We start from the raw sequence: 13,003 nt of genomic DNA on the forward strand, positions 1-13,003 counted from the left end.
TACAAGAATAAAAAAGAAAAGAAAAAGAAACAAAAAGTACAAAAAAGTAAAGACAATTAAAAACAAATCAACCTTTCCATATCTTGACTTTCATTTACTTGTTTCCCTGACCTCCTCACACCTCCCTTTTTTTGTATTCTAGTTCAATTAGTTATTTCAGCAAATCCTTTCCATTTTTGCTTTTATCTTAATAATTTATCTTAATATATTATAACTTTACATTCTCACCTGTTAATAATCCATCTTTAAATACTCCTTTATAACATTACTGCTAAAACCACATAGCTTCATTCCAACATCCTTCTAACATACCTTAAACTTAAAACTTAAAGCTTATTTATACATAACTCCTTATATCATTTCTACTAAAGCCAGACAATTTCATTCCAACATTTTCCCTAATATTCATTAATTTTACACTAGATCCCAAAATAAAAGCTTTTCTTTATAGACTCTTCCAGTTTTCATCCAACGTCCCTTTTTCCTGGTCTCGGGTTATGTCAGTCCTTACTGTTCATTCCATCTAGTCCATCAACCTGGTAGTCTTATGTCCGAGGCTCTTAAATCTCTTCCATGCTCCTTCTGCAGATCTTCTTCTTCTTGTTCATACTTGCACTTTTCCTTATCTTTTGTTGATCTCTTTCTTGATTTCTTTCCTTTCTCATTGAGGAGTAGGTCTCTGGGGGATTTGAACCTCTTTTGTTGACCCACCAGCATTACGCTTTCCATTTTTAAGTGTGTGGTGGTTGAGCACTTGGCTGCCTAAGAATGCGTTCAGAAGTTTCTTTGCTGCAGCTCTTTCTTAGCACGGTATCCTGGTAGCCAATTCAGCTTGTAGTTGTGTAATTGAAATTGAAATATTGAAATTGAAATTGAAATACTTTATTGTCACTTGTACAACTTGTATACAGTGAGATTACACGAGCATCCCCCACTCAGCTCTCTTACTCTTAATTCCCCTCGTTGCCCTGTTGTTATCTTTTCATTCAGCAGACGAACAGCCCATGGATAGAAGCTGTTCTTTACCCTGTTGGTGCGACTAATCATGCTTCTATATCTTCTGCCCGAGGGCAGGAGATCAAGAAAGTGCCGGCCAGGGTGTGAATCATTCCTGAGAATTTTCCTCATTCTCCTGAGGCAACGTTCTTCCGCTATTTCATCCAGCGGATTCATGGGACAGCCCATAATATCTTGTGCTGTATTCACCACCCTCTGTAGGCACTTCCTATCAGTTGATGTCAAACCAGCGTACCACACCGTGATGCAGTATTGTTGACCGGTAGAAGGAGATCATCAAATATTGATTGACATCATTCTTTCGCAATACTCTGAGGAGATGGAGTCTCTGTGGGGCTTTCTTAACCACCTGGTTAAGAAAGTAATGAGAGATGTGAGGCACCAAGCATGAGCCAGCCCCTCGCCTTGTAGATGCAAGCTTGAGAACTTTCTCCTTGGACCCTTCCTTGATGCCTGCTGGTGTCTCTGTTGCCAATCTCCTCTTCTGGTGTCTACCGCAGTGTGCCCACCCCCAGGCAACACCAGAAGCTGGAGGAGCTGCTCCTGTTGAACTGTTCTTCTTGGTCCTCCTTCTCACCAGGTCAACCCTGAAACTGGCTACATCGACTATGACAGGCTGGAGGAGAATGCCCGCTTGTTCCACCCAAAGCTGATCATCGCAGGTAAGACGATTGGTGGAGATGTACCCTTACTAATGTTCTGTAATCGCCAACAATCTCCCTACTCCACCAGGGCCCAGGGCCTTCTCAGTGATGGCTCCAACCTGGTGAAATGCTCTGTCCCATGAGACCAGGGCCCTGCAGGATTTAACCTCCTTCCGCAGGGCCTGTAAGACAGAGCTATTCCGCCTGGCTTTCAATTTGAACTTAACCTGATCTTTTATTCCCCTTCCTTCCTTATTTATGAAGATTACCCATTCTGGGATCCCACAGCTAATTCTCCCCTGATCTCCTTGCTGGCCCACATAGGACTAATTTAGCCAGCTAGCCCTGGTGATCATCTAATGTTTATTGGATGGATTTCCCCCCTAAATTGATTTTTGAATTCTGAATGTATTGTTATTCACGTTTTATACTGTATTTTATGCTGTTTTTTGTTGCACCAATTAAGTGTTTTAAATTTGTTGTTAGCCGCCCTGAGCCCAGTTTTCTGAACCAGGAAGGGCGTGGTATAAATAAAATTATTATTATTATTATTATTATTATTATTATTATTATTATTATTATTCCCTGCTATTATTATATACAATGACCTTTCTCGACCTGGTCTTCCAGATGTTGTTGAAGTCCAACCACTATCAGCCCCAGCCAGCAGGTCCTAGTCCAATGGTTTCTGAAGGGCATCATGTTGCCAAAGGCTGATAAACAGTACTGCCTTTAATTAAAAGCCCAGAAAAGCAGATTTAAAAAATAAAATAAAAATTATTGGAATCCTGAACTGCTGGAGCCAACAGTATATCTCTTGGAATAGGGTTCAGTTAGGTAGGGGCCACCACTAAGAAAGCCCTGTCTCTACTGCCTGCACCTGGTATTCTTGAACCTCTCTTACCTAGATGCTACAAAGCATTATGTTTCCATAAGGCAGTGGGACCTATGGATTGCATGCGCTTCCATTGCTCTTTCTTTATTTCGGTCTCAAGCTTAGATTTCATTCTTGTTTTTCCTCTTCCTGGACTTCTTTTAAAATGCAACCAAATTCTACAGTTAACACCAAATTGATACAATACATTTCAGCTTAAAGCCTATTTAGGCATTAAGCTGTATGAAAATGAATAGGTATTATTACTAAGTAAAAATGGACATTTTTTACATTTTATTAGTGATAAATGAAAACCAGTCGTTACTGCTGGTAAGATCTTTCAGCTTAAGGTTCTTATAGCATTGCTCTGATTTAATCACGCGTTTGCCACAGATATGTATAAATATAAACGCCTAAATCTTAACTATTATTTAGAAAACATTTATTGCTGCTGTAAATATTCCAATTTTCCTTTAAAGCTCCGTTTCACTGTTTGGAAAATAGTGATTGAGAAGAGAGATCTTCCTCCATGTTTCCCGTCCCAATAAGAAATCAAGATAACAAACTTTTTATAAAAGAATGGAAATGGTTTATTGAATATTTACAGATAAATTGCAAATAGATAAAAAATTGGCAGGATTATTGTAATAACCTACAGTCTCATAAGAGTTTATATTTAAAGCAAATAATTAAATGAGCAAATTGAATGGATATGCAGAAGATATTAAAAATTAAATTTAAGGAAGTCAAACTTTGAAATGTTAAAATGATGGTAAAATTAATGAAATGTATAAATGTGAAAAGTGAAATATACTCAGAGTCGTGTGGATTTCATGCTCTTTATTCAGCTCATAGTAGTGAGGAATGAAAGTTTCCTCAAAATATCTGCTTTATATACATTATTTACACAATGGGTCGCACGTGATTAGCTAATTCTGGGATTCTCCTGTAGGCCAATCAGGTTGCGGATTCACTTCTACCTGGAGCTGGATTGGGCGGCTCCTGCAGACCAATCATACTGCTGCATTGTTTTAAGACCAATCAGACTGCTGCATTCTGGACCCTATTGTTCTAGGACCAATCAGACTGCTGCATTCTGAATCCTATTGTTCTAGGACCAATCAGACTGCTGCTTTTTGGATCCTATTCAACTCCGTACATAACAAAAAGTATAAATAAAAACTTAAAAAAGAAGAAGACATGTTTCAATAAGGCACTCGCCTCTGGATTATTTCCTAGCTGGTCCTGGGCGTTCTAAGTGGTCTCTTCTTTCCTAGGGGTCAGCTGCTATTCGCGGAACCTGGACTACGCTCGCATGAGGAAGATTGCCGATGAGAACGGGGCATACTTGATGGCTGACATGGCTCACATCAGTGGCTTGGTAGCCGCTGGCGTGGTGCCGTCCCCCTTCGAACACTGCGATGTGGTCTCGACCACGACGCACAAAACCTTGCGGGGGTGCCGGGCGGGCATGATTTTCTTCCGGAAAGGTGAGGGTTGCGGTGTAGAACAATTGCCCATTTTTTCTCCAGGAAGGGGGTGAACTTAGACAGGGGTGGGCAGTCGGGGGCCACATGCGTCAGGAAATGGGTGGTTGGGGGCCGAAATGCCGGTGGGCAGTGCCCAAAGTTGCCGGTGCTATTTACACTCCTTCAGTGCTTATTCACCGGCAACCTTAATTGTGATGGGGAGAAAGTTGCTGCTAAGACTTAATATAGGCAGCTAGGTAAAGGTAAAGGGACCCCTGACCATTAGGTCCAGTCGTGGCTGACTCTGGGGTTGCGGCGCTCATCTCGCTTTACTGGCCGAGGGAGCCAGCGTACAGCTTCCGGGTCATGTGGCCAGCATGACTAAGCCGCTTCTGGCGAACCAGAGCAGCGCACGGAAACGCCGTTTACCTTCCCGCCAGAGTGGTACCTATTTATCTACTTGCACTTTGACGTGCTTTCGAACTGCTAGGTTGGCAGGAGCAGGGACTGAGGAACAGGAGCTCACCCCGTCGCGGGGATTCGAACCGCCGACCTTCTGATCAGCAAGTCCTAGGCTCTGTGGTTTAACCCACAGCGCCACCCGCGTCCCAATGTAGGCAGCTAAGAATAAATAAATTTGTTCTCCAAGCCAACTTCATTTGGCCCTTCTCATATCCCCAAGTAATGCTAATGCTGTCAATTCTTATTTTGTAACTAAGTAAATTTCTAGGAACTCTATATACAGTCGTACCTTGGTTCTCTTTTTTTTATAATAATTTTTATTAATTTTCCAATTTTAAAACAAAACAAAAACAGCAACATAAAAACGTCGACAAATACAAACAAACACACAAATATAAGTTCTTAACCTCATTTTCATAAACCTCCTTTCTCGGACTTCCCCATACCTCACCCTTTTTGCATCCTTATTTTACAGTTTTTCAGCAACCCTTTTAGCCAATTAAATTTAAATTTATTAAATTTCTCAATTTCACCTTAAGTCATCAAACATTTTCAGCTGTAATTCTGCATCTTCCTTTCCCTTGACATTTTAACACTCATCAATATTGTAACAGTTCTTAAGATAAGCTTTGAACTTCTTCCAGTCTTCCTCCACCGTCTCTTTCTCTTGGTCACGGATTCTGCCAGTCATTTCTGCCAGTCCCATAAAGTCAATCACTTTCGTCTGCCATTCTTCCAGTGTGGGGAGTTCTTGTGTCTTCCAATACTTTGCTAGAAGGATTCTTGCTGCTGTAGTGGCGTACATAAAAAAAGTCCTATCCTTCCTTGACACCAATTGGCCGACCATGCCCAAGAGGAATGCCTCTGGTTTCTTGTGAAAAGTACATTTAAGTACCTTCTTAATTTCATTATAAATCATTTCCCAAAAGGCTTTAATCTTTGGGCAGGTCCACCAAAGGTGAAAGAAGGTACCTTCAGTCTCATTACATTTCCAACATTTGTTATTGGGCAGATGATAAATCTTCGCAAGCTTAACTGGGGTCATGTACCACCTGTAAATCATTTTCATAATATTTTCTCTTAGGGCATTACATGCCGTGAATTTAATACCGGTGGTCCATAACTGTTCCCAGTCAGCAAACATAATGTCATGTCCAATGTCCTGTGCCCATTTAATCATAGCTGATTTAACTGTCTCATCTATTGTATTCCACTTCAGCAACAAATTGTACATTCTTGATATATTCTTAGTATTGGGTTCTAACAGTTCTGTTTCCAATTTCGATTTCTCCACCTGGAAGCCAATTTTCCTGTCTTGTTTAAAGGTTTCCATTATTTGGTAATAATGAAGCCAATCTCGCACCTTGGGCTTTAATTTCTCAAAACTCTGTAATTTAAATTCACCGCTTTCTTGTTCTAAAATTTCAGAATATTTTGGCCATTTGGATTCCAAGTTAAGTTTCTTTACCTCCTTAGCCTCCATAGGTGATAACCACCTAGGAGTTTTATTTTCCAACAAATCCTTGTACCGGATCCAAACATTATATAATACTTTCCTAACAATATGGTTTTTAAAACCCTTGTGAACTTTAACCTTGTCGTACCATAAATATGCATGCCAACCAAACCTATTATCAAATCCTTCCAAATCCAGAATATCTGCATTCTCAAGAAGTAGCCAATCTTTCAACCAGCAGAAAGCTGCCGATTCATAGTACAGTCTCAAATCCGGCAGGGCAAACCCCCCTCTTTCTTTTACATCAGTAAGTATCTTAAATTTTATTCTGGGCTTTTTGCCCTGCCAGATAAATTTAGATATATCTTTCTGCCACTTCTTGAAACAATCCAGTTTATCCACAATTTGTAATGTCTGAAACAAAAATAACATTCTAGGCAATACATTCATTTTGATCACTGCAATTCAGCCTAACAAGGAAAGCTTCAAATTCGACCATATTTCTAGATCTTTCTTTACCTCTGTCCAGCATTTATCATAATTGTCTTTAAATAAGTTCACATTTTTAGATGTCATGTTAATCCCCAAATATTTTACTTTCTTTGCCACCATTAACCCAGTTTCATTTTGGAATCTCTCTCTTTCAACATTTGTTAAGTTTTTTTCCAGAACTTTAGTTTTTTGTTTGTTCAACTTGAATCCTGCCACCTGGCCAAAGAATTGAATTAACTCTAAAACTCTTTTTGTACTAGTGTCTGGCTCTTGTAAAGTCAATACTAGGTCATCTGCAAATGCCTTCAATTTATAATGTTTAGCTCCGACCTGAACTCCTTTACCAGCTGGTCCCCCCTAATCATGTTCAACAAAACCTCCAGGACTGATATAAAAAGTAATGGGGATATCGGGCACCCCTGCCATGTCCCTTTTTCTATGGAGAGTTCATCAGTAACCACATTATTTACAATTAACTTAGCCTTTTGTTCAGAATATATTGCACTTATACCATTTTCAAACCTTTGGCCTACCCCCATCCCATGGAGATTCTTCTTCATGAACTTCCAAGAGATATTATCAAAGGCTTTCTCCGCGTCCACAAAAATCAGGACTGCCTTCGTGTTAATATTTACAGTTAGCAGTTCCATAATATCAATTATGTTCCTTACATTATCTGATAAGTGTCTTCCTGGGAGAAAGCCTGCCTGGTCCTTATGAATCTCCTCCATTAACACCCTCTTCAGTCTTTTTGCTAAAATGTCAGCAAATATTTTATAATCCACATTAAGTAGTGATATAGGGCGGTAGTTCTTAATCTGGTTTTTTTCAGTTTCAGTCTTTGGTATAAGTGTGATGAAGGCTTCTTTCCACGATTCAGGTGCCTTTTTCCCCTCTAATATTTCATTACAAACCTCCTTAAGCGGCTGTACTAACCATTCTTTCAATGCTTTATAATATCTGGAGGTTAGTCCATCTGGTCCTGGAGATTTCCCTAGTTGCATGTTTTGAATGGCACCCTCCACTTCTTGGTCTGTTATTTTCTCATTTAAAATCAACATACTTTGTTGCGAAATTTTTTGTAATCCATATTTCTTAAGAAAATCTTCCATGTCTCCTTCATTTTCTAGCCCTTGTGCATATAATCTCCTAAAATAACTCTGAAAGCAATTACTAATCTCATTTGGTTTAAAAATGTTCTTTCCATCCACCTCCAAGCTTGTGACTGTATTTAGTTTCTGTCTCTTCTTCAATTGCCATGCTAGAAGTTTCCCACATTTATCCGCTGATTCAAATGTCTTCTGTCTCATTTGCTTAATTTTCCATTCTATCTCCTGGTTCATCAATTCCATATATTGCATTTGGTAGAACTTAATTTCTCTCAGGATTTCATGAGACTTTGGTTTAGACCTCAGTTTCTTTTCTCCTTTTATTTTTTCCAGAATCTTATCCTTCCTTTCATTTTGTTTCTTTCTCTTTAAAGAGTTCTGTTGTATCAGAAAACCTCGCATCACGGCCTTACTTGCGTCCCAAATCACTCTTTTCTCAACCTCTGTCCTCAGATTTATCTCAAAGTAGTCCTTCAAGGTTTTTTGGGCCTTTTTGTAAATCTCCACCTCTCTGAATAGGGTGTCATTCATTCTCCATCTGAAGGATCCAGCTGTTGTTAGTTTCATTTCCATCTTCACTGCGTTATGGTCGGAGCATGTCTTTGGGCAGATTTCCACCTTTTTTATCCTTGGGGCCATTCCACTAGTAATCCATATTTGATCTATTCTCGTCCATGTCATTTGTGCCTCTGAAAAAAAATGTTCCCTCTCTCTCAAGAGGGTTTCTTGTTCTCCAGATATCAATCAAATCTATATTTTCAGTCATTTCAAAGAAGGTCTTAGGTAGTCTCCCGTCCTTAGAGACCACCTGTCTTTGTGCTTTATCCATGTTTGTAGAGACCACGCCATTCATATCTCCTAGTAAAATCACCTTATGATCCAAATAGTCCGTTAATGTCTCATGCAATTTCTTATAAAATTCTGCCTTCCCTTCATTTGGTGCATAGATGCCAACTATCAAAAGTTTTTCTCCTTGGATTTGTATCTCAATTGCCAAAGTTCTTCCATGTTCATCTTTAAAGATCAATTTTGGGGCTAATTTTTCCTTTGCATAGATCACCACTCCTCTTTTTTTAACTTTATCTGATGAGATAAATTCCTGTCCTAATCTTTTATTTATAAGTAGTCTTCTGTGTGTCCTTGTTATGTGGGTTTCTTGTAGACATATCAAATCCAATTGTTCTCTTTTCAAAATATGAAAGACCTCGCGCCTTTTTCTGGGAAGGTTGAGCCCATTACAGTTCCAGGTTAAAAATTGCAGAGACATTATTAGTTAGTTGCCTCCAGCTGCTCCCTGCAGCTGTTCTTCTTCCGTAGGTGATTTCAGTCCAAATGTCAAGTTTCCAAGGTCTGTATCAGAGGTCGAGTCAAGCACTCCTTTCACAAGGTCCTCCTCGTTTCTGTCTAGGAATTGTTCTTTATCTTGCACTGTTCTTATTTTGACTTTTTTTCCTTTGAAGTTAAAAGACAAGCCTTGTGGAAATTCCCACCTGAAAGGTATGTTATTCTTCTTCAGCAGGTCAACCAGATTCTTGAAATAAGTTCTTACCTCCAGAATGTATTTTGGGATGTCCTTGTAAATTTGAACAGAAGCATTTCCAATCTGAAGGGTTCTCTGGTAATGTAAATTTAGAATTTTATCTCTTTCCTCTTTGGATCTCAGAGTTATCAGACAATCCCTTGGGGTCTTCCTGCCTTGCCTTCTGCCCAGTCTGAAGGCGGTTGTTATCTTAAAGTCGTCTTCCTCTGAATTTACCTGCCAAAATTCTGATAATTCTTTTGTGAGAAAGTCCACTAAGTTGTCCCCTTCACTTTCAGGGACCAGCCTAAGTCTCAAGTTCCTCTCTTTCCTCTGCATCTCCCACAAAGACAGGGCCGCCTCATGTTGGTCCAACTTCTTGCAGACTGATATTAAACTTTCCTGTGTATTTTCAGCAGTGGCTTTAGCCTCTTCTGCAATTTTTCGAATTGTAGCGTTTTCTTGAACCAGTCTATTTATGGTTTCTGTGTTAGATGTAATACTTTTTGTATTCAAGTCCAATTTTGTTGAAAGTTCTGTCAGTTGTTTGGTATTCTCCGTGCTCTGCTTGGTCAAATTTTCTAAAGATTCATTTATTTTGAGTAATGCTTGAGTCACTGATTCCATGAATGCGTTTATTCCTTTCTCCTGTCCAGCTAAGCCTGATATTGAGCCTCTTTTCATTTGTGCAGCTTTAGCCTTAGATCTTGGTTGTTATGTCTTCTGCGGGACAACTCATGTCCCAAGGTCGTTCCCACAGGAACAGCTCTTAAGTGGAAAAATCCAGTGACTTGTTTTTATTTGACAGTCTATGTTACAAACTGTAACCTTTCAGCCCTCTAGAGGGAGCAGTACATTATATCCAATAAGCAGAAGAAACAAAGAAACCAAAAGCCCTCTTGGAGAAAGAAGCTTTCAGTCTTCCAATTGCAACAGTATTTATTTCTGTAAAGTCCCAAAAATTGTACCTGTAAAGTCCCAAGAATTGTATCTATTTAAGCTCTCCGCTTTGCAGCAGGTTCTATCAGACAGTTCCTGTCAAAGCGCTTCACCCAGGCAGTCCGTTCCCAAAGTCAGAGACAGCAGAAATTAATCACTTAAATTTCCTCTCACGCAGGTTAAGCCAAGTTTCCTTTTCTTCCCCCCCTGCTCCTGCTTGCTGGAGGGGTAGTTAAAGTTCAATGCCAAAGTTAGGTAATTCAAAAGTTCAAAGTTACTTTTCCTTCAATTGCAGCTTTCCAGTTCCGTTGCTTTAAAAGCCATGCAAACCGGGGGAGGCAGACTTCCTTTATTTACCAACCCCGTTTTCAGCCAAATTTCAAACGTTTTTTTTTGTAATCCCAGTAGGTTTCCCAATCCTACTTACGGGTATTTCAATTTCAGTCCAGATTTCAGGAAGAAATCGGCGCTCTCCGCTTATGGCAACGCGGCTTCACTTCACGGGCTGGGTAGCGACTCTCAGCACCGCACGATCCCCCGATGCTCCTCCGGAGCCTTTAAAAAGGCTCTTTTGCAGTAAAGGGGGGCGCAAAAGGTGCCCACCGAGTCTCCTTGTTCACAGGCTTCCGCGCCTGTGATTTTAGGGGTCCCCGCTTCGCCGTAGCGGTCAGACCCGAACTTGTGAAGCAGCCCTCTCTCCAGAGATCGGGGAGAGAGCCGCCATTAAGCGCTGGCGCCGACCGGAAGTCCGTACCTTGGTTCTCAAATGGAATCCATCCCAGAAGTCTGTTCAAAAACGAAAGCGTGGCTTCTGATTGGCTGCAGGAGCTACCTGTACTCAAGCGGAAACTGCGTCAGACGTTTAGGTTCCAAAAAACGTTCGCAAACCGGAACACTCATTTCCAGGTTTGCGGCCTTCAGGAGCCAAAACGTTCGAGTCACAAGACATCTCGAGAACCAAGGTACAACTGTAATGGTTTTATTATACAGTGGTACCTCGGGTTACATACGCTTCAGGTTACCGACTCTGCTATCCCAGAAATAGTGCTTCAGGTTAAGAACTTTGCTTCAGGATGAGAACAGAAATCGTGCTCCGGTGGTGCAGCAGCAGCAGGAGGCCCCATTAGCTAAAGTGGTGCTTCAGGTTAAGAACAGTTTCAGGTTAAGAACGGACCTCCGGAACAAATTAAGTACTGAACCTGAGGTACCACTGTATTTATTTATTTATTGCATTCATAGACCAGCTTTTTGTCCATGGTTCATTTAAATCCACACACAACAACCCTGTGAGGTAGGTTAGGCTGAGAGGCAGCGACTGTCCCAAGGTTGCCCAGTGAGCTTCATGGCTGAGTCAGGATTCGAACCCTGGTCTCCCAGTCCTAATCTGACACACCAACCACTACACCACCACTGAAGTCCTTTTGTACTGAGAGACACCATTGCTCTGCCTCCCCTGGTGCTTTCTACCTTAATGGGGAGAAGCTCTCCCATCCCCTGCTTGCCTTCTCTTTTAACTGGTGACGCCGGAAATCGCACACAGGACCTTCGGCACTGCAAGCGGGTGTTCTGCCACTGAGCTGCAACCTCTCTCAGGAGCTGATTGTGTTTGGAGTTGAGCATTTGGCTCTAAAGGTAAAGGTAAAGGTACCCCTGCCCGTACGGGCCAGTCTTGACAGACTCTGGGGTTGTGCGCCCATCTCACTTAAGAGGCCAGGGGCCAGCGCTGTCCGGAGACACTTCCGGGTCATGTGGCCAGCGTGACATCGCTGCTCTGGCGAGCCAGAGCCGCACACGGAAACGCCGTTTACCTTCCCGCTGGTAAGCGGTCCCTATTTATCTACTTGCACCCGGAGGTGCTTTCGAACTGCTAGGTTGGCAGGCGCTGGGACCGAGCAGCGGGAGCGCACCCCGCTGCGGGGATTCGAACCGCCGACCTTTCGATCGGCAAGCCCTAGGCGCTGAGGCTTTTACCCACAGCGCCACCCGCGTCCCCATTTGGCTCTAGGTGACTGCAAAGTTGAAGCCAAAGGGAAGGATTAGCCAAGAGCAGCAGCAGCAGCACCCCAAAAACTCCTGCCCCAAATTACCCTCCTCCTTTCTGTTCTCCCCAGGTGCCCGCAGCGTGGATCCGAAAACGGGGAAAGAAATCCTGTGCAACTATGAAAGCCTTATCAACCAAGCAGTGTTTCCTGGGCTTCAGGGAGGGCCACACAACCACGCCATTGCGGGTAAGGCAGGCTCTCTAAAACAGGGAGGCTGGAGGTAGACTGCTAGCTTATGAGCAGCGTGGGTAAAAATCAATGATTTAATTTTTTTTTTTTAAAAAAAGGGGTTTTTTTTATTTAAATCAGATTTTTAAAATTTAAATCAGATTTTGAAAATAAAATGCTTTTGGAGGAAAGATCTTTCTAAAGGTAGTTTTCTATTTAAGTTACATTATAGTCCAAAGGCTATTCATCAGCAAATAAGGATTTGTTTAAAGTTTTTCATATGTGCTAAAACTCAGTCTTTGCAAGAAGAAAGCCCATAGGGAAATCTCCGGGGACCTCTTTTAAATGCTGGCGGTGGGGAGCAAAGCCTTTCGCCCCCCTCCGGCCTTCAGAAGAGGTCCAGGAAGGCCGGCGGGGGCCGAAAGGCTTTGCTCCTCACCGCCAGCATTTTAAAAGCGGTCCGGGATAGCAGGGAAGCGCACTGCGCTTTCCCGCTATCCCGGACCGCTTTTAAAATGCTGGCCGTCGGGAGCAAAGACTTTCGCCCACCGCCGGCCTTCCTGGACTTCTTCTGAAGGCCGGCGGGGGGCAAAAGTCTTTGCTCCCCCCCCCCCCCGCCTGCCTTCCCGGGATAGCGGAGAAGCGCAGCGCGTTTCTCCGCTATCCCGGACGGCTTTTGAAGGCAGGCGGGGGGGAGCAAAGACTTTCGCCCACCGCCTGCCTTCAGAAGACCTCCGCTGTCCCGGGGGCTTTTAAAATGCTGGGGGTCGGCAGCGAAGGCTTTGCTGCCGCCCGCCAGCATTTTAAGATCG

General features: G+C 42.2%; 1 protein-coding gene across 1 annotated transcript in view; it reads left to right on the plus strand.

Annotated features, from left to right (window-relative positions):
* Window positions 1-13,003, plus strand: part of SHMT1 (serine hydroxymethyltransferase 1) — a 30,723-nt gene that overhangs the window by 10,061 nt on the left and 7,659 nt on the right. The window contains exons 6-8 of the mRNA XM_079953884.1: window positions 1,598-1,679; window positions 3,813-4,025; window positions 12,093-12,209. Coding sequence (XP_079810010.1) covers window positions 1,598-1,679; window positions 3,813-4,025; window positions 12,093-12,209 — 412 coding nt within the window. The remainder of the gene's footprint in view (window positions 1-1,597; window positions 1,680-3,812; window positions 4,026-12,092; window positions 12,210-13,003) is intronic.

Source organism: Podarcis cretensis, assembly GCF_951804945.1.
Source record: "Podarcis cretensis genome assembly, chromosome: 14".
Taxonomy (NCBI): domain Eukaryota; kingdom Metazoa; phylum Chordata; class Lepidosauria; order Squamata; family Lacertidae; genus Podarcis; species Podarcis cretensis.